This window comes from Cavia porcellus, unplaced genomic scaffold (assembly GCF_034190915.1).
Source record: "Cavia porcellus strain 051 isolate PalLab524CR breed Dunkin Hartley unplaced genomic scaffold, mCavPor4.1 scaffold_8, whole genome shotgun sequence".
Classification (NCBI taxonomy): Eukaryota; Metazoa; Chordata; class Mammalia; order Rodentia; family Caviidae; genus Cavia; species Cavia porcellus.
In genome coordinates, this window is record NW_026947491.1 from 94398890 (window position 1) to 94419837 (window position 20948).

Below are 20948 nucleotides of genomic sequence, written 5' to 3' on the forward strand. Positions count from 1 at the left end.
GGATCCCCATGCCCTGGACATGGCTGGGCGCAGAGGGGTGGACACCGTAGCCCACATGGGACCCTAGGGCCTCTTTGCCAGCTGAGTGTAGGAGCTACACGGTGGTGTGGAAGGGCTGTGTCCCAGCTCTGCCTTGCCTCTGGATTATCCTGGTTCAGCCACCTTCCCCCGGGATGCTTGGCTGACGGGACACAGTCAGGGTGCAGCCACTTCTACTGGCCCCTGAGAGAGCATGGCGGGCACAGAGGGCACAGAGCAGCGGGTAGGACCAAGGCCAGGAAGATCTGGGCTGGGTACGGATTCCTGCAGTGTCACTTGGCTCTGACACCAGGGGCCAGGCAGGGAGCGGATTCCAGGCCCCTGGGGTCACTGCTGCTCCCTGCTCCTTCCTGATTCCCCGTTTCCTGCCTCCTCCTCTCCTGACACAGTTATAAATAGCCTGAGGCTGCGCCAGGCTCCTGGAGGTGGGGGGGGGGGGAGGCGCAGGGGCTGCGGTGAGGCTGGATCCGACGCAGGGTCTCCCCTTGTCGGGGGAACTTTGTTTCTTGCTTCCTCCATTAGGGAGTGGGGTGCTGAGCTACACCCGCCTCTGCTGCTGTAGAGCCCTGGCCGTGGGCTGGAGAGTAGCTCAGAAAGGAGGCATCTGGGGACAGCAAGAGATAGGCCACCGTGCTTGGCAGGACCTGAGCCCGGGAGGCCAAACCTTCCAAGAGCTGCCTCTCCTGTCCCGCTTTCCTCCCTCGCCACCTGCCAGGCTGCCCTTGGGACACCGGGTGCGGACTCCGAGGGCCTCGAATGCACTCAGGTCCCAGCGGCATGTGGATGCAGGCAGAGCCATCCCCGAGAGGACGCGCAGAGTGAGCGCCTGCCATGCCCAGGCCCCGGGCAGAGCTCTCGGGTACTGGCACAGCGCGCCAGCTGCGTGCCTTAGCTGTGCTCCGCCGGCTCCATTCTTGCTGGGGACTTGCCTTCCCTCCTCCACAGTCCCACCCCACACCGCATCCTTTGCTCTCAAAGCTCAGGACTCAGGAAGGGGTCCCGCCGCAGCCAGCACCTGGGTTTCCCCGCCGGCCTCCTCTTCAGCCTTCGGGCCCAAGCAGAGACCTGTCTGTGGGTATCTCCCATGGTCCATCTTCCCAGGAAACTCTTTGGCATGGCCTCCACCTGCCCGCCCTCCCTTCCTCCTTTCCTTCCTTCCTTCTTTCCTCCCTCACCTGTGCCAGCCTACTTTTGCGGCTGGCTCTGGCCTCTTGGGACAGACCCCGGGACACTGACCTGGCAGTTCCTCCCACCTTTGTGTGGGTTCTGTCTGCCACCCCCGGCCTGGCACTTCCCAGGTTGCAGCTGGGACCACAGCACCCAGCTCTCTGGTATTTTTTCATTCTAAGCCCATTTGCTTTGAGGATAGGGGAACCTTCGTTCAGGTTGGCCTGCAGCTTTCCTGACTCAGGCTTAGTTGGAGCATCCTGCTCTGTAGCACACTTGCCCAGGTTGGGTGACAATGTGAAGGGCATTGCCAGGACCAGGCACCTCCTCCAAAGGCGGTTACGCAGTAGATGGGCAGCATGGTGTGGATGGCACAGAGGCTCGACAGATTTTGCCAGACAGTGCTGATTAATTCTCTCACTGCTTGTTCTGCAGATGATGGTGATTAGGAGGAGACATGTTAATTGGCCTTGAGGTCTCTGAGCCACGATGACCAATCTGAGACCCCCAGGAGCCCTGTCTCTGACTAGGAAGCTCGTAGCTTCCAGGCTGAAGAGCCCCAGGGTGGTGCCTGGGCTCCCCTGGGGCCAGGCTGGATCGACACAGGAGGAGGGAGAAAGAGACGCTCTAGAGTCCAGGAGCTCCTCCCACAGGGGGAGCAAGTCAGATGTGAATTCCGGGGCCGGTTTTCCCTGCTGCGAGGCAGGAGGGGCCCATATGGAATGCAGGCCGTGGGCAGCTGGAGGGAGACGCAGAGGCAGCCTCGGACCCCGGTACATCGGACTTCAGCAAGCACCGGGAGCATACGCTTCATGCTCCAGGGCTGTGTCCCCTGTAGCCATTATGGTGTCCTTGAGCTACACTGGGTACTGTGGGAGCTTCGTGTGACCCTCCAGGGAGGTGGAGGTTTAGAGTGGACAGACCAAAGAGGGGCACAGGTGCCACACAGAGGACACAGACAGAGGACGCTTGTATGCTAAGGACAAGATGGGTGGATGGGAAGAGAGGCCCGGAGAGGTGCAGCTCTAGCCCAGGGTCATGTGGCTGGCTGGGGCAGAGGGTGGTTGGAGTTCTGGGCTAGGTGTTGGCCACTGCGCAGTAGCCCTCTTGTCACTGTACTGCCCCTCTCAGCAGAGACACAGTTCTAGGGAGACACAGCCTCAGGGGCCTAGTCCCCAGCTGTCCACACCACCTGCCTCTGCCACCCTGTGAGAAGCAGGGCCCTGTCCTGTGCCATCCCCTCCCAGCCCCCAGCAACTGCTCACTGCATGGGCTATGCCTCAGGGATCTCCAGATGGTGTCTCTGGGCTTGGCAGAGTAGGTGGGAATGCAGCTGGGTCGGTGCTGTTGGGTCTGTCACCTCCACAGGTGCTGATGGGTAGGGCCCTAAAATGTGGCCATGCGTTAACAGCACCTGGATGCTGCAGAGCTATTATTTACCCCGCCCCCGAGCTGACACCGGAGCTGGGGGGCCGTCTGTGTGTGCCTGAGGGAACGGAAGCAGGTTTATTAAAAAGGGAAAGAGGATGATCACGTCCATAGATGCTTACAGAAAACCTGAGTGTCTCCGTGCCAAAATATCAACACCGGCTATCTCTGGGACATGCGATTTGGATGATCTTAATTTTGGCTGGCATTTCCCGGAAAACAGAGTTTCACAACAGTGTCACGTGACTTTTATAATCAGATAAAAGAACAATGGTGGGAAAGCAGGCACCTTGGGCTGCACATGCCCTGCGCTAGGCTAGAGCTTCGTCCGTGGCGGGAAGCTATGCCGCAGCTTCAGCTGGGGCCTCAGGGTGCCTTGGGGTGCAGCAGGGCTCAGCCTGGGACATCTCATGCTGAGGACACTGGGACCCGCATGGCTGAGCCAAGGCTTTCTCAGGACCGGGGTGGGGGGCCGCCCTTCTAAAACTGCCTGCATGCGTATTCCCCAAGATACAAACAGATTTTTCATCCCAAACGTAAGTGCTGAATTCAGGCTGGCGGGAGGCTTGCATTGTGTGCAGATTCCCTGCACATGTTACCCCAGCGGGGGTCTGAGCGTGGCTTCCTTCACAGGAGCCCGAGGATTCCCCCCCCCCCGCCCCCCGTGGTTCTCTGGCTTCAGGACCTGGTTTTGAGGTAATGCCTTTGCCAGCCGGGCAGAGGAGACGCGGCCTGCATTCACACGGTGAGCGCAGAGCTGCTCCTACCCCAGCTGCATACTAACACTGACGCTGATGGCAGGGGCTGTTAGGAGGAGGAGGACAAGCACGCAGAAGAAGAGTGGCCTTGTCTGGGGGTTGGTCTTGGGGTCTTGGCGCAGCACTGCTCTTTGGGGCCCACCCAGTGCAGGACATCGCCTCGGGCCTTGTCACTGTGAGGTGGCGGCTGGGTCCAGCCAGGCTGCAGCAGCCCAGGACAGGCAGATGGGACTTCCTTCAGGTCTGGTCACCAGCTGGCCTCTGTGGGTTGGGACCTGGGCTGCCTGGGAAGTGCCTGGGGAGGCAGGGGTGAGTTTGGGGGAGCCCAGAGAAACTTGATCTAATACTTTCTCAACTGTGCTGCACACCACCCTGAGATGGTACCCCCAGGATCTGCCCACTGGACACAGTGACTTCTAAAATGACAGGTTTGAGAAGAGAAGATGATGACTTCTAGATCCAGAGAAAATAATCAGGCAGGGATGCTAACGTGCCTTGGGGTACGCGTGTGTATACACATATGTGCTTGTATATATGCATCTAGAGATATTTATCTGTATGTATATGTGCATATGCACCAACATAAACACACGAGGATGTTTACACAGACCTGTTTACAGAAGCTTCTGCAAAGCACTCTGCAGCTACACAGCTACAAACATCACAGCTGTTGAGAGGGTGGAGGCCACGCTATAGGAACCAACGTCCTGGGAGGGAGAACCCAGCTTGCCCACACATTAAGAGGGAAACACGCCCGCCGGTTTATGCTAGCCCTGGGAAAAGCCTCGGAGGTGAACCCAGTGCAAGTCCAGCTGGGACTCTGTAGTGGGAGTTTAGGTTATTTAAAGATTCTCTCATAGCCTTTTTGTTTATCTCTTTTCCCCTGTCCTTTCTTCAGCTGGTTCTGTTATGCTGTTCATGTGAAAGGGAGACAGTACAGAAAGATGGAAGCACTGAGCAGACACTGCAAACCCCGCAGGCCCAGGACTGTGCAGAACAGAGACGCGGCTCTCCCTTGCAGTCACCTGTGACTCGCATACAGAGAGCAAGTGGCTGGAACTGGGAATGTCAACGCTCAGCTCTTCTTTCTGTTCTGGGTGCTCTGCCTATCATCTTGCTAATAATTCTCGGCTCTGAATCAGATGTGACTGCCCTATAGTGTAGTGGAATGAAATGTACTGCAGACCGCTGGCCACTGAGATATCCACTGTTCAGGGCCGAGCTCATCTTCCTGAGGGTGGCAAATGCCTGAGTCACCTTCCCACTGCATGCCCACCCTGTCCCTACAACAGCAATGATTTGCCGCTGTCATGGCCTCTGAGAGGACACAGAGGCTGAGGTATGTGCCCAGGGCATCTGGCTCCAGCTGGCAAGGGCACCGGGGTGGACCTGTGATTGTTTAAGTTGGAGCATAGTGGTGCATGGTCCAGGGGCTGGGCTTGTGCTGATCTTTATCCTGCTGAGTTCACTCTGAAATAGCTCCACAAACCACCAGGTCCCATGCAGCCCAAACCTGTCCTAAAGGCAGGGATGAGCATGGTGCCCGCTGGCATGGGCCGGTCAGGTTCTCCACACGGCTGGGTGTTAGCTCACCCCAACCAGGGTGCTGCGGCAGCACAGAGCCAGGCGTGGCCTGCAGCGGACTCGAGGTCAGCTTGTGAATCCATCTGGGCCTGGACAGCTGCAGAGCCATGGTCACAGTCTGTCCTGCTTCCAGCTCGCCTGGTGCCAGCCTGGCAGGCTCCAGCTTGCATGAGAGGCCTGAGAGCATGTGCTGGCGTGTCCTCATCCATGCTGCTGGGCGTCTGGGTGTCAGTGTCTCCTGAGGGGCCCACGGTGGCCCCGGGAAGTGGGCAGGACTGTTAGCAGCACCCTTGCCTTCACTCCATCCCTGATGCCCGTTTCTCCAAAAAGCAGTGAGAGTTTGCTTTTGAAAGTTCAGCCTCACCTCAGCAGTGCCCTGCTCAAAGCCCTGCAGCAGCTTTCCAGCTCCTCATCGGACTCCTTCTCTGGCTCCAGCAGGAGAGCGCACCGTCTGCCTCTGTCCCTTCAAGCTTGTCCTCTGTCCCTGAACACCTGATCCCAACACTCACACTCACTGGGATGTAACTCAGTGTCACCTCCTGCAGGAGCCGTCCTTGTCCACTCACGCCAACTCCTTCCCGGGAGCTTTGTTTGCTGTTTGTCCTGTGTCTGTCACCACTGCCCAAGCCCAGCGGAGTGCAGACCCTGTTCCACTCACTGCCTGGAAGGCCTTTGAAACGTTGCATCGGCCAGTGCACTGGAGAATGAGCCCTGGGGTGCAGGAAAGCTGGGCTCCCACCAGCGAAGCATCTGGTCCGGCTACCCTGTTCCAAACCTTACTGGTTTGGGAGCTTCCAGCTCTATGGCTGACACTCTAGCAGGAAGGTCCTTTGGGGCTGATTGCGGGCAGGGAGCATTGCAGGCCGGCGTTTTGTGGACAGCTGCAGCTTGCAAGTCCTCCCCAGAGGGCACCCGGGGAGGAAGCACCAAAACTTGAAGAAGCTTCTCTGGCAAGCTCTTCAGACCTGGGTGGGGCCTCGTTTGACCTCATGCACCTCAGCTGGGGAAGCAGGTCCGTGGGCCAGGAATGTCCACACCAGCAGCCAGAGGTCCAGGAGTGGGACAGTGTTTGCAAAGTGGCTCTGCTCTGCGGCTGTCATGGCCTCCCTCCTCTCATCTGTGCTCAGGGTTGGATGCCCCAGGGTCATACTGGGCTCAGCTGAGTGGCTTGGCCATAAGGGGGGGGGCAGTCACACGAGGACACTCTTGCTGTCTTGTTAGGCTCCCCTCCCATGGGGAGGAGGAGGAGGACAAAATGGTGATACCTAAGGCAAGCTGGCCCTTGCATCCCTGAGGGGGAGAGGGACCACTACCTCACTCCCTGTAGTGGACTTGAACTTGGCACCACGTGTCGGTTGGAACCAGCTCTCTCCTCGTGTGTGCCACTGAAAAGGGAGAAGGATTTACTCCCATCCACTCAGCCCCTCCCTGCTTGGCCGGGGAGCTGTGACAGCACAGGGCAGGCGATGCCCCTGTGGCCAGAGCAGTGAGTGGCTCCGTGGCTCTGTACATGAGGTCAGAGAGTGACCCTGATGCTGAGCAGGTGGCCATGGAGAAGAGTACTGTCTCCTTTCTCCTGGTGGTTCCCACAGGATAGGCACCTCCTTCCTGCACAGGCTGACAGGTGGGGTGCATGTACCCGCCTGATGGGTCCCATGTGGCCTCCATCTCGAGGAGGGGCTTGGTCTCTCTCCATCACAACCGATGGGACTGGGCCTGGCCTCCCACACAGTGCTGGTCGCTGGCTTACCTCTCCTCCACAGAGCCATGCTGGGCGCCTTGGGGTGCCTTCCCGAGCCCATGCTTGTGTGGAAGGCAGGCCCCACCCCCTCAACACACCCAAGACGCCACCTGAAGTTAGCATTTCTAGGGCCGCTTCCTCTCCCTGTCCGGCGCTGGGCCCTGCCCTGCTCTGGGGTGTTCATGCTGCTTGGGCAGGTGCCAGTCCCTGTCCCTCGCTTCAGCCTGACCTGAAATGGAAATGCACGGGGCGGGTAAGTGGGGCAGCCTCGGGCAGGGGAGCACTCAGCAGTGGTGCGCATGCCCTGGGCAGACGCTCAGCCCCCTGTGGTGCCTTTGCTCTCTTCTTGGACTTGGCCTTGCCTCTGCCCAGCCTGGGAAAGAGGCCACTGGACACCGGCACATGGGCACGGGGCAGAGTCCCTTCCACGCCGTGGCATCTCAGGGCCAGGGGCACCTTGGTTTCCAGTGAGGCGAGGTAGTCGGTTTGCCCAAGAGCAGAAGCCAGGGCTGAGATCCTGCCCGCCAGGCTCCTTGGCCTCTCGCCCACGGTGGTGGCTGTGGAACTGGGGTACAGGACCTCAGGCAGCCTTTGACCTTGCGTTCCGAATCCCCTCAGCTGAGGTCCTGTACAGCAGGGCGGTGGTTAAAGTAATTCCCACTGGAAAACCCCAGGGGATCCACGAGCCCCAAGCTGGGCGCCCAGTCGCAGGCCCCGTGGACACCCGCCCCACACTGCTTCCTCCGGGCCTGCAAGGTGTTTCCTGCAGCCCTGGGCACAGAGCGGAATCGGCCTGGAACACTGTGAGCTGCCCTCTGCGGCCCGCACAGGGTTTGGTTTGTTTGCTGTTAAAAGAATTTTCCTTTCCCAACCAGGGGCCTGGGGGCAGGGAGGAGGAGGGAAGTGAAGGTTAAAAATATTGACCCAGTGAGAAGTATTAAATATTCCTTCTGTTGAAAAAATAGCAACTTCCGTGGCCAGCTGGGCGTCGCCGGGTTTGGGGTGGGGCCGAGGCTGACCAGGGTGGCAGCCCATGGTCCACCCTGCGGGAGTGCATGAAGCCCAAGGCTGGCACTGGGGTGCGGCCTCCTGTTTTCAAGAGCAGCTTTTGTGAGGAGCTGCCACTGAGGGGGGCGAGGGTGGACTCCCTCATGTCCCTGTCCCCCCACAGGACACTGAAACAGGAGAGGCCAGTTGCTTGAAGTGACTGAGAGCTGCAGAGAGAATATGGTCTATCAGGGCACCGTCCTGGCTGCTAGGAAGCCGGGGCCAGGCAGGGTGACAAATGTTCTCATCATGGTCTTGGAGGTTCCCACCCCACACCTGGTCTAAGGAGGTGCTGGGGCCAAGTCTCCCTGGAGATGCCTTCCCAGAGCATCATCAGTGCTCAGAGTGGACACAGGTTGCAGGTGGAAGGTTGTGGCCTCCTCGGTGTGAGACAGGGGAGCCTATGCAGCAGGGCAGCCCACGTGATGTCCTGTCCAGGGCCGGGTAATACGCCTCAGCCTCTGCAGGGCCCTGGGCCTGCTTGCATTCTGACTGATAAAGTGTTTGGTAGACTGATGGTCTGGGAAGTAGATGTCGCTGGCAAGGAGATGAGGACAGGCTGATAAAACCGATTGGTGACTGTCGGGACAACGGAGGGAGGACAGTGTAGCCAGGGAAGGACTGGCCACTGTTGCTTCGGCAGCGAATCAGCTCACGACCCACATCATCGCCACCTGCACGGGGTGCTGCGTTGCAGGTGGTGCAGGTGTGCACCTGGTGGCCGGTGAGAGGCTGACTCAAAGCTTGTTTTTGTCCTCAGCCTTGACAACATCAAATCACCCCAAGAGACAGGCAGAGGAAGACTTTAGGCCAGGCCAGAGAGGGGGTCCACAGGTGTCCTTCCTGCATGCTTAGGTTTGATCAGCTCAGGGAACCGGGACCTCTGGGACTGTCACCAGTAAGAAGAAAGCGGAACCTGGGGCGGCTGCATGGTTCACAAGTGGCACCTCACGGCTAATGAGCCCAGACCCTGGGCGGCAAGGGAAGGAAGCCTGACTGTCGGCCCGCTTCTTTAACCTGTGGAAGCAAGGACTCTGGGAAGGTCCTGAGTTGTCAGCTCACACAGAAAACAGATGGAGGAAGCAGGAGACCCACGCTGGGCCCCGCACCGCTCCGTACTTCCGGTGCAGTTGTCTCCATTCCCAGCACTCCAAGGAGCAAGCGGGTTCTGCAGTGCAGTAGGTAGTTATTTACTGAATCACCTTGGAAGCTGGAAATGCAATTTGTTTTGCAAACTATCAAGGCCATTTCTTCCCACACTCCTGGTTTTTAAGGGAACACAGTGAGGTTTTAAGTTGCAAAGTTGCCTGTCACCCTCAAATCGGGAAGAGGGCATCTCCGTCCACGTCGGCACTGATTGCTGACTCCTGGGAATTTGCGTCCAGCCCCTGCCAGCGTGATACGAGAGCTCAAGGAGCTGGACTGAGACAGAGAGGGCACCGAGACCACATCCTGGGTGTTGAGGTGCCAGCAGCATCCCTGGAAACACCTCTTCTATAGTCTGGGGAGCAAATGCACGTGTTAGTTGTGGGGTGCCAGTGAGTCAGGAGGAGGCCCAGGGGAGGGTCCCAGCAGTAACGAATGGTTCAACACGGGACACGCTGGCCTGGGACAGAGACACAGTCACGTGGGGCCTACGAACCCTGAGGTGGACTCAGCAATGGAACTCAGAGATCCTGACACCCCCATCCCATCCATGCCTGGGGGTGTCCTTATGTGTGGTTAAGCATGCTTCCAGAAGGTGGTGTGGCCAGGGACCACCCGTGGGGTGCAGAGTGGTAGAGGATCCTAGAAGGCCACTGCGCCCTGTCAGCCTCCGGCTGCAAGATGGGGCTGTGGACAGCACCTGCCCCGAGGGGTCGTCCACATGGCACGTGCTGAGAGCCTGACGGACGATGACAGCCGTCGTGATTACAGCAGCACTGTCATCAGCAGTGCAGGCCTCAGCGGCAGGATGTGAGTCACCAAAAGGATCTGGAACCTGACCCCGCAGTGCCCCTGCTTTTGGGGCAGTGTCCATGCCGACACTGAGTCTTGGTGCCTGCACCACCCGCTCCTTGGTCCCTGTTTGCACTGCAGTTGGTGGGAGCCATGGCTGGGATGTGCTTTGGGGACCAGCTGTGCCCCGTGTCCTCTGAGCTTGCCTGGGTAAGCAGGGTCACCACGGTCATTTAGGCAAAGCTCTGGTGAGGGCAAGGATGGTGCCAGTGTTGTGGACGCTGGCGGCCATGGGTCCTAGTGCCCAGCAGCGACATGTGGTCAGACTCATGTCTGCTTTGTCACGATAGGCACGCAGCCCCACTTGAGGTGGACACAGGGCCACTGCACTCTCTTGGCAGCTTTGGAGAAACCACAGAGCCAAGCAGGCACGGCATCCTCGGGAGACTTCTCGGGGTCCCATGAGTCTGGCTCTGGGCTGATGGCACAATCGAGTCTGTGGATTCAGCCTGGCAACTCCCCTTTTCCACATGCTGGGCCTTGGCTGCAGGCTGGCTGTTCCAAATGTGCCAGATGTCGAGCAGCCCAAGGTGGTCCTCCTGGCTCTGCATCCTGGGACTCAGCCCTCCTGCATGACCTGGGACAAGTCCCTTATTCTCCCTTCACCTCTAATGGAAATAACGTTACATTCTTGCAGGTTACTTGGTGGGAGTGTGCGTGTACGCACTGTGGCGCTCTGCTGCGGGCTGAACCGAGGGCCTTCGAGTTGAGCTCAGTCCCCAGCCCATTTTAAATTTTGACACTTTCACAAAGTGACCAAGACTAGGCCGGGCTTTAACTTGGAACTCTCCTGCCTCAGCCTCCAAAGCAGCATGTGTGCCAATATGCCAGTTAGCCCTGGGGACCACGTAAACTATTCCTGAGGTGTGCCTGTCACCCAGCAGTGTGTGGAGCATCCTGGGTGCTTGGGAAGTGTTTCCCGTGGGGCTGAGAGGACTGCACCCAGGGCACCATTGCCCACCAGGCTGCCAGCCAGGGCAGCGATTCCCACATCCCAGGGGCTGGCTTTACACCCCTGGACCCAGCAAAGCAGCAGCTGGCATTCTTCACCTGTGTTTTTTCAGACAGACTCTGGCCTCCTTAAAAGGCCAGTGAGTCCCATCCGGCCCTCAGAGTGGATCGCTTCTGAGACCCCGTGTGGGACTGGGGCTTTGATGGGCAAGGTCTGGGCCTGGTTTTCTCACACCTGTGCGACCTGGGAATCCCAGTGGCAGCGGGTGGTAGCTCTGAGCGGCCTGGGTACTGTGGAGGGTGTCCACTCGCTGTGATGCCTAGGCTGCGCCCGGTGCCCTGGCACAGGACCCCAATGAGGACAGCAGTCCTGAGCCACCGCCTGCCTGATGTACAGAGACCGGGAGGTACCACCTTCTCCAGGATCTGCTTCAAAGCCACCAGGCCAGGCCGGACCGGGCTGTGGTTTGGTTTCCCATGGCCTCTCTGCAGGCCAGTGGGGTCCCTGCTCCTGGGACTAGGGGTCCTGCTCCCAGCACTAGGCCTCTGCCCGTGCTGAACTGACTGCCCCGGGTCTGTCTCCCGAATTGCTGGTGGCCCAGGCGGCAAGGCTGGCCACTGGCTTTAGCACAGTCCGACTAGAAGTCCAGTACGCTAACCCCAAAGCCACGCCGAGGCCTAGGCGGAGGCGCCTGCATCTTGCTTCTCATAGCTGAACGCTGAGCTCATCGCTTAGGACATGAGTGAGGGCTGGGGTGCGCGTTTGATTGTGTTCCTTCTGGGCCGTCTCCAAGCTCCAGGCCTCTTGACCTCCGGCCCTGCCTCTTGGGCACAGCGGGCTTCTGAAGCCCAGTGCTTCCCATGTCCTGCATCCTTCTGGGAGGTGAGGGCGCCTCGCATGGCCCGCTGCTGCCCAGGACAGGACAGGACAGGCTGGGTAGGTGACAGGCACGTGGGGTCCAGGCACGACCTGAGCGGGGTGCAGCCCTAGGCCCTGGGAGCACGGGGAGTTTGGCGTCCTCCTGGAGTGTGCAATGTCCCTGTGATGGAAACTTGGGCTGAAACAATTTGAAGCTTTCCAGATTTTCTGACTGTGTGTGTATTTGCATTTATTTTTAGCCATGGGCGTTCATGTCTTGCCAAAAAACCTGCTTAAATAAAACCAGGATTAATATTTTTACTGAACGGAAAGAGTTAGGACAGGCTTTGAACTGGAGCCTGTTTCTCTGGAGCAGGAGCACATCTGGACGTCTGGCCTTGGCTTGGACATCAACGAGAGGGCCTTGCGGCCAGGCAGGAGCACGCGGAGGAAGTGCCTGCTGTGGGAGGGAGGTGGGCAGTGGCCCTGGCCCTGTGGGGCACTGCTTTCCCAGGCACCCCTGCCCTCGCTGCGATTGTTCTGACTGTGCTTCCTGACTTGGGGGACGCAGGACTGGCTGCGCCCTTGCCCCCCAGCTCCCCTTACCCGGCGTATGCTAAGTGAGGCCCAGGAAGCCAAGGTCATTCACGGAAGCCTGCACAAGAGCTATTTCCCATCACCTGCCATGTGTGATGCTGAGTCCATCAGGTCACATTTGGCTTCATCTATTGAGAAAACTAAATCAGCTGCCTTTTATGTGCTGGGCACACCTTTGGTTGCTCCGAGGTAGAGTCCTCCCAAAAAGAGAGAGAGATAAAAGGAGATGGAACCTGTCTTGTGAAGCTTACAACCTAGTGGGGAAAGGTAGTCAGTCAACAAGCTTGTGACTGCATACTGCCATCGAGGGGTGGAGGGATGTCAAGGTCAGGGGCCAGGGAAGCCCCCGGCCAGGTAAGAAGGGGAGGAAGAAGGCCCAGTAGGGGCAGAGGCCCTGGGGCATCCGGTGTGGCCAGCCTGGCCCGGGGCAAGCTGCTGTCTCCTGAGAGGTCCCCGTGGCAGGGCAGTGTCAGACCATGTTGACCTTGGGAAGGGAGTTGAAGGTCAGCCCTCAGGCTGGTCGTGCAGGACCTCGGGAGTCACCAGCGGTCCAGCTCCCTTTGCTGCCTTCCATGTGAGCAATCTGCGGTCCATGCTTGTCTTCCGGAATGTCCAGGGTCACAGCAGTTCCCGCTTCTCGTTCATGTGATGCTGTGCGGATGCTGTCATGTTTAATGGCCTGATGCTGCCGGGGTGGCAGGAACCTTCTTGTGGTTTGTGGGCTTCATGACAGTCATGCTGGGGAGCAGTCACCTGCGGGTGATGGAGCTGGGGATCCTGCCCCCAGTCAGAGGGTGCGTGTGTGTGTGCGTGTGCATGGGTGACTGGGAGTTCGGGATGCACAGACACAGGGTGGAGCAGTCCATGGGGCCTGGAGCTGGTAGTGGGCAGGTGCAGGGTCGGCTGCGCCCTCTGAGCCAGCAGAAATAGAGACCTCGGCCCTGCCCTGGGGGGCCACGGCTGGGTTCCCACAGGTCCCACTGTCTGACTCTTGCAGGGGGGATGTGGGAAGAAACTGGGTCTGGAGTCCATGCTCGGGAGTTAAGGGGTCCTGATTCCCCAAAGCAGCCCCAGGCCACCCTGCCGATCAGCATCTGGGCTGGGGTACAGGGTCTGGACTTGATTGGAGATGCTGCTTGCTGCTGGGCCAGGACTCTGACTCCCCCTCTCCCTGGTCCCTGTGGCCTCCAGGCCAGTGAATGCCAGGACCCTTGGCCCAAGGGAAAGCACAGAGCAGCCAATGTCTGGCATTGCCGAGAAGCTGAGGTGAACACAGGAGCAAATCCATTCACACCGCAGGCAGCTGGGGCTACCAGGAGAGACCTGGGCCTCATGCACGTTACGTGGTCCTGGCTCCGATTACTGAGGCTGTGTGTCCGTCAGGGAGGCTCTGCTCTGGCCCCTGCAGTGGGCTGCTTTGGCGTTGGCTATCCAGGACCGCATGCACCGTGACATTGCCTAGTGCTCGAGGCCACTCGGGGCTCCACACGGGTGACATAGATGATGCCTGAGATGGGGTGGGCCACCTGGTCCCAGCACCTGAGCACGTTGCAACCACTTCCTCCTGGCTTTCCATGTCCTCCCCCGCAGTAGTGCGGGCCGGTACACCCAAATGAGCTTGCTTTCCTGCAACTCAAGAGGCTGAGGCTGCAGTGTGCAGGATGGACAGGTCAGCTGCAGTCAGGAAGCAGCAGGATGGTGAGCTGGTGGGGCTGGGGGACTCCGTACTGTTCTAGGCCCTTCTTTAGCACTCAGAGTAAACTTCACAGCATGCGTTGGCTTCAGCTGCGTTTTACAGATAAGGAGACCCAGCGTGGGAGGGTTAGGGGTTCTCCAGCTTGGCACTGCACCAGGCCCAGCCCGGAAGCCAGTGCCCACGCCCTCATGTCACTGGGTAGCTATCACTCAAAACACTGGGTAAGAAAGCCCGAGAGTCCAGGAAGAAAGAGCTGGAGTGCAGGGATGGTGCCGCGCTGACCCTACTGTTGCTCCTGTGATGAGACCGTAGTGGTCACTGAACCAGGCTCAGAGGAAAGGTTCCACATTCAGGCCAACTCAGGGTCAGCAAGGAGCTGGCTGGTTCTGGGGCAGAAGCTTCTAGATGTACCCAGCTCTGTAGGACAGGAGGGCTGAGGAGGCATCTGGGCTGAGCGTGGACAGGTTGATGCTGCTGTTTCAAGGGCAGACCCTGCTTAGTTACCTCCAGAGAGGAGGTGAGGTCAACCTGGGAGGGTCACTGATGACCGCCGGCAGATCTGCTTCCTGCCTGTTCCTGGAGGGAGCAGTCGCCTGGCCCAGGACGCTGGCTCACTGTGGAAGGTGCTGCGGCAGTCAGTTGGGCACCGAGGTGGACACAGGAGCAGGAGCAGGAGCAGGACAGCCTGGGCTCTGGCAGCCTCTCTCCCTCCGCCTGACATGGCCACTTGCCTCCAATTTTGGTAAACTCTGCCAGTGGACACCATGGTTCTGTCCTGGCAAGGAGGTCCTGAGGAGCCTGGTGATGACCGGAAGGGGAAGGGCCTGGCTCAGCTGGGTGGCAGCCAGTGGACAAGGGAACTGGGTTCAAGTCAAGGTGGAAGATGAGCATCAAAGAATTGGGAAACACGTGTACACGGGAAGTAGGGCCAGGAGCTGCTGGGATGGATGTGCATGCACACATGTTGGTGCATTCATGCACAGATGTGTGTGCAAATATGTGCAGGGTGTTCTTTTTAACATCGGCTTTTCGAGTATCTGCTCAGAAAGTGGCTGGAACCAGGGGGTGTTTGCTCCACGGCAGGGTGGGAGGAGGGGCTGCTCCAAGGCTGGAGACCCAACTCCACAGCCGCCCCGCAGGCTGTCCCGCCCACTCGGTTCCTGGACACTCCCTGCCCCGCGCAGGCCTCCTGGCACTAGGGCACATTGACTTGAGCCAGCCGTTGTGGTCTCTGCCGTTCGCAATTTGCACACCTAGCCCCACTGCTGTGCTCCTGTGCACGGGGTTCACCGACCTGCAGGACTGCTCTGGGTGCCTCGCTCCCACAGAGCTGGGGAGCTCACTGCCTCAACTGTCTTTTGGGAGTGGTGGGGAGAGGCGGTGGCTTTGCCCTCTGCTCCCCGCATGTCCCTGGGGGGTGAGTGCCAACGTGGCCCCCTGCAGGGCAGCTGAGTGTAGGGCGTGCGTGGTGTCCCTGTCCCATGTTTGGTGGTGGTGCTGGTGACGCGCTTCTCCTTCATCTCATGTAACCTGCATCCGGGACAAGCTCAGGGCTCCAGTGCCAGTGCCAGGGCTCGGGAGATAAGTGCCACTGTGATGCTGGGGTCCTGTCCCAGGGAGAGGACAGTGAGGAACCCACCCTGTCTTGGTGCTGGGAGCAGCCAGGCCAGGAACAGAGCCCCTACCCCACAGCAGCTGGGACCCCAATGCCTGCCTGTGGCCCAGGTGCTGGGTACTAGGGCTGGTCACGGGGCTCCACAGATGAGGAGAACAGTGTGGCAGATGAGGAGCTGTGGGTGTGGTGGCCTGGAAAGGTCCGGGGGAAGAAGCAGAGGCTGGGACACTGACTTTATTCAATGGGCAATGCAGGAGCAGCTGTGGGGCCCAGTGAAGCTGCTGGGTCAGGAACCCTCGAGGTACAGCAGGGTGACGACCTGTGAGGATGTCCTAGCAGGACACCATGACCGCTGTCTCTCCTCCCCCACCAGTGGCTCCTCACTGGACGTGCAGGACCCTCGCTGCTGTGAATGCCATGGAGGGTTCAGTGGTGGGGGGCACTTGGAGAGGGGGCACAGCACCAGCACAGTGCCCAGGCTTCTGACCCTCGTGTCCGTCCTGTGTCCACAGTGATCCGTGCCAAGGTGGTTGGGAAGAAGCTGGTGAAGGAGGGGCCCTTCGGCACCATGGTCTACACCATCAAGCAGATGAAGGTGAGTGCGCTTATGAGGTCTTGGCCACAGGAAGCTGGAGGGGGACATGTGCTGGCCCTGCGGGAGGGCGGCTGTGGCTGCTGACCCAGTGTCAGGGTGTGTGGTGGTCCAGGGACCTGTTCCCAGGATCCTGGGGCTCAGGTCCTCACCCACCCTTCCCCAGTCTCTGTCCAGTCCATATACCTTAACCTGCAGCTGGGGGCAGGTGGCCATGTACACTCGAGGGGGGAGGGGGCTCCTGCAAGCTTTCTCCACGGCGCCCTAGTCTTGTGTTGTCAACGAGGCTGCAGGCTGGCACACACCACACTGACATCACTCCGAACCTGTGCCAAGCCTAGGAGCCCTGTCCGCCTGGAGGAGGAGCCTGTCCACAGGGCGGAGCCCCGCCTTGCTCCCCCTTGGTTCTGATCTGCTTCCCGCCTTCCAGCTGGAAGAGCCGTATCGCTGAGGGTCTGTGTCACTATGCCACTATGCAGCCCCCAAGCACAGAGCCTGTGGAAAGCCCAGGGAAGGAGCCACATGACCACTGTCCACTCCATATCCCTGGCCTTGGCCTCTTCCCTCTTCTGGCTCCGTCTTGCCATCTGTTAGCTAGGCAGGGCTGGGCAAAGGTGTCCCAAGGGCCTCAGGCACAGGGCGTGCCATTGCCAAGTAGGGGCCGCTGGCAGATGCTGCAAGGTACCCTTGGGTCCGCGTCAACACCGGGCACTGGTGTTCCCTGCCCACCAACCCAGTTTTCATACCTCCAGGACTGTCAGATTGGAAAAGCAGAAACAAGTGGGACCAAGCCAATGTCCAGGATGGGGTTACCCAGGCCGAGGGACCTCAGCCCTCGCAGTCCTCCCTGGCCATTAGGATGGGCCTGCAGTGCTCGGTGGACCTGGTGGGTGTGTGGCCGTCTGACTGGGGTCTCCCAGGGCTGACCTCCCGGTCTGTAGTCCATGCCGAGCTGGAGGCTGGAAGCACTGAGTCCGTGGGACCTGTTGCTGTGGATTCCACTCTGCAAACAGCGCAGCCTCCGGTTATGTAACACCGAGTCAGCCTGGCCGGCTGCCCCTGGCCGCTGAGTCGGTCATGAGACGGCTCATGTCTTTGCGGCCCTGCAAGGGCAGTGTGGGTGGGAGAGGAGCCGGTAGGAGCAGCCTCACCCCCAAAACCCACCTGCAACCTCTGGCAGCGGCACGGAATGCTACAGCCCATCAGACACAGTGGAGGTGGAGAGTGTGTCCCACCGGCTCCCATTCCCCACAGCTGCTCCTCCTGGACACTGGGTGCCAAGGGAGGACAAGGAGACGGCCACTGGAGGGGTCCTGAGTCTGTCTCAGCCTCCCTTCTGACCTGGATGCCTGATGGTGGTGACCAGAGGCCTCCTGTGTGCAGTGTCCTTCTCCTGTGTCATTCGGTCAGTGGGGGGCCGTTAAAGGACAGATGCCATTTGCTGCCCCATGCCCTGGTGGGCTCAGGTGCTGTCCACTATGGTCAGCACAAACTCTGCATTTTGCTTCCTGAGGCCCAGAGCCATGCATCTCATTGAGAGAGGTGCAGGTGCCACTCTGTGTGCTGTCACCCAACCCCCAGGCCCCTGCATCTCACAGACCCAGTGTTTGGATTGCAGAGCTGGGGAGCCCACCCACTGGTACCCAGCCCAGTGCTGGCTGTGAGTGGCAGTGCAGGGCTCCAGGACCACCGAGGGAGCACACTGTGCCCCGCCTCTCCTGAGGAGGTGCTGAGACACGCAGGGCAATGCCACCGTCAGAGTCCTCTGGCCAGAAAGTGCAGAACGAAGCCTGGGCCCACTGGGAGGTAACAGTGTGGGGCAGTGGCCAACCTGCCTTCCGCCTGCTGTGGGGGCTCCCAGGGAGCAAGCAGAGGGTGGCCTGGGCTTGCTGCGCTGTGGAACCTGGCAGCGTTGCTCCGGACTTGCAGCAGCCTGCAGTCTGTCTCAAAAGAATCAGTGCGGGCGGAAAGCTCTGGGCTGGCGCGGCCAAGGGAAGGAGCTTGGCCCTGGCCCATGGGGGCTCTGTTCCCAGGGGTTAGAGCGCCTGACCGCAGAAAGTCCTATGGGGCTCCCCCAGGCAGGGCTGGGGGAGCTCAGAGCAGCTGGCCACAGCCAGCCACCTCCCCCTCCCTCTTCTCCCCGGCCCGGCCTAGGCTGCACCTGGGGTGCGCTGTGGCAGGGTGGACAGGGCGCATGTTGCAAACCAGACGCAGAGATCAGCCGGGGCCCAGGCTGGGCTGGGCTGTAGCAATGATGGAAGTTTCCAGAACTGGCTGCTCTAATCTGTGGACCTTATCTCCCACTGGGGCCATGGGAAAGCCGTCCACTCCGCAGGAACTGTTGTTTGTGCAGTGGACACATGTTCTCAGGCAGGCTGTGGGGACAGCACGTGGGGGACACCATGTCCCAGCTGGTCCCTGGAGGATCCCAGGGAACATGTCTTGGTCACGTGCTTTTAAGGTCCTGACTGGACAGAACAGCTCCTCCGGCCCTGCCCTCAGGGCCCTAGCAGGTCTCCTCAGGCTGGGAGCTCCAGAGCCTTGAGCCCCAGGTCTGGTAATGGCCCTCCTCTTCCCCAGCCTGCAGCTCCCATCAGCCTCTTCGGGACCCTGCCAGGGAGCAGCCATGCTGTCTGAGAAGGACTGAATCGTGCTCGGGGTGTCTGAGGTGGCACTCAGGGTCCCCATGGCTCGAGTGGCCTGTGGAGACCTCTTGATGTGCACCCCATGGAGAGCTGCACCAGGGTCAGGTTCTTCACATGAAATGCCTGATGGGCCAGGCTGAGGGACAACTTCCCCACTTGATGTGTCCCCTACCCTGGCAGTCAGCTTCCTAGGACCTCATTTGGATACCATGAAAGGGACCTAGGCAGACGGAGTCTGCTGGAGGAGGAGCCCTGCTTGCCCTCGAGGGCCCCACCTGGCTGGCTCAAGCCCTCCCAGTCTGCCCGTCTGAATTTGGGAATAAGTGGTTTTAAGCTAATTTTCCGGTACACACTGGCTGCTGTGTGCCAGGTACTATTGTAGGTCATGTATTTCCCTGGGGTCTGGAAAGGTTAGGTGACTTTCCACGTGGCTTGTCAGTGGCTGGGGCCTGCGGCACCCTTCCTTACTATGAGGGCCCTGAAGCCACGCCAAGCCTCCCAGCAGGTGGAAGCAGGACTGCTGCACCCTTGAGCAGGGCAGAGACTCCTTGACTCTCTGCATCCAGCAGACAGCTTCGTGATGCCACAACCCACCCCGACACTTCAAAGATGAGGATACCGCCCATTAGACTGGACGGGGGCATGGATGAGACGCAGCATGCTCTGTGCGCATCATCATAGCAAGTTAACTGCACAAGCCAGGGACTCGAGAGGCCATGCTCTGGGACAGGCCTGTGGAGCAGACCTGGAGGCCCCTGCAGTTCAGGTCCACTGAGGCCTGGATCACGCTTAGGTGCCACAGCACCGTGCAAGCTCAGGAGGTCAAACCCGCTGCATTGGTGGGCCAGGGCCTGTGTGTCACTCAATAGTGACACACCAGAACTCTGAGCAGACACAGAACAGAGCTGCAAGGGCCGGAGATGGAAATGGCCTTTGCCGACCTGTACGGCTGTGGGTAGGAGCAGGGACCCTTGGCCCAGGTGTGTGACCCTGCTCTGCTGTGTGCCACCTTTGTGGCCTCAGGCACAAAGTGCCTGTGCTCTATGGCCCAAGGGGAACAAGGAGAGGGACCCCACCACAGCAGCGCCCCTGGGGTTCTGGAGCGGTGCTGGGGTTTAAGGACCCTGCAGCTGGGGCACCGCTGGAGGGACAGGAGGGCTCCCCTCTGGGGTCTTGGCGTGAACAGGGGAGGCTGGCTCCTTTGGAGCAGACGGTGGTGCCCTCTAGGCCTGTGCTTGCTCCCGACACCCGCCCTCTGCCCGCAGATGTACCGAGGTTTCACCAAGATGCCACACGTACAGTACATCCACACGGAGGCGTCCGAGAGCCTCTGCGGCCTGAAGCTGGAGGTCAATAAGTACCAGTACCTGCTGACAGGTGAGGCCCTGGGCCGCGGCGGCACCGCCCAGGCATGGTGAGGTGTGGCCGCCCAGCAGCACTGAGCACAGAGAACGCGGGCCGTGCGCCTGTCCTGCCTGCGAGGGCCTGGGCTCCGTCTCCACGTTGCCCGCCCTGTGGCCTCCTGGCTTGGGGATCCCTCGCTTTTCTGTAGGTGAGCAGAGGTGGGCTGCCCTGCCCTCAGGAGCGACCCGTCTGTGGGTGCTCAGCATGGTGAAGGGGAAACCTGGTCATCTCCCACTTCACTGCCCCCGGGAAATGGGCCACTACTCCAGCCAGCAGGGGTCAGGAGGGTCACGTCAGGTGGAGGCACGGGTGGGGACTGCCGGCCTCCCCAAGCAGGGGATGTGACCTGCTGGCTTTCTCCTTCCCCAGGCCGTGTCTACGACGGCAAGATGTACACGGGGCTCTGCAACTTCGTGGAGCGGTGGGACCAGCTCACCCTGTCGCAGCGCAAAGGACTCAACTACCGCTACCACCTGGGCTGCAACTGCAAGGTGAGCCGGCCGGCGGGCGGCGGTGCCCTGGGGTGGGGCCTGCTGCGGCCCCCAGTGTCCGAGCGGTGCCAGATAAGGGTCCTCATGACAAGTCCTGCCAGGCAGCCCCGGGAGCCCTCACCCTGGCAGCAGCTGGCAGGCTGGCCCAGGCTGCGGGTACCAGGGCTAGAAATGGCCCATCCTCAAGCAGCCCCAAGCCCTCAATCCTCACAACACCCTCGTGTGCTTGAATGACCAGGACCCCCAGATAAACAGATAAACAGAGACTCAGTCTAAGTCCCCAAGCCCTCGGTGGCCGAGGCTGACTTCCAGCCCGGGGTGCTGGACTCCAAGGGT

General features: G+C 60.0%; 2 protein-coding genes across 6 annotated transcripts in view; one reads left to right on the forward strand and one right to left on the reverse strand.

Annotated features, from left to right (window-relative positions):
• Syn3 (synapsin III) overlaps window positions 1-20948 on the reverse strand; it is a 288914-nt gene that overhangs the window by 158207 nt on the left and 109759 nt on the right. The gene's annotated exons all lie outside the window — the stretch shown is intronic.
• The window catches only part of Timp3 (TIMP metallopeptidase inhibitor 3), a 35650-nt gene that overhangs the window by 12778 nt on the left and 1924 nt on the right, over window positions 1-20948 (forward strand). The window contains exons 2-4 of the mRNA XM_003462315.5: window positions 15993-16075; window positions 19983-20094; window positions 20491-20612. Of these exons, the coding sequence (XP_003462363.1) occupies window positions 15993-16075; window positions 19983-20094; window positions 20491-20612 (317 nt within the window). The remainder of the gene's footprint in view (window positions 1-15992; window positions 16076-19982; window positions 20095-20490; window positions 20613-20948) is intronic.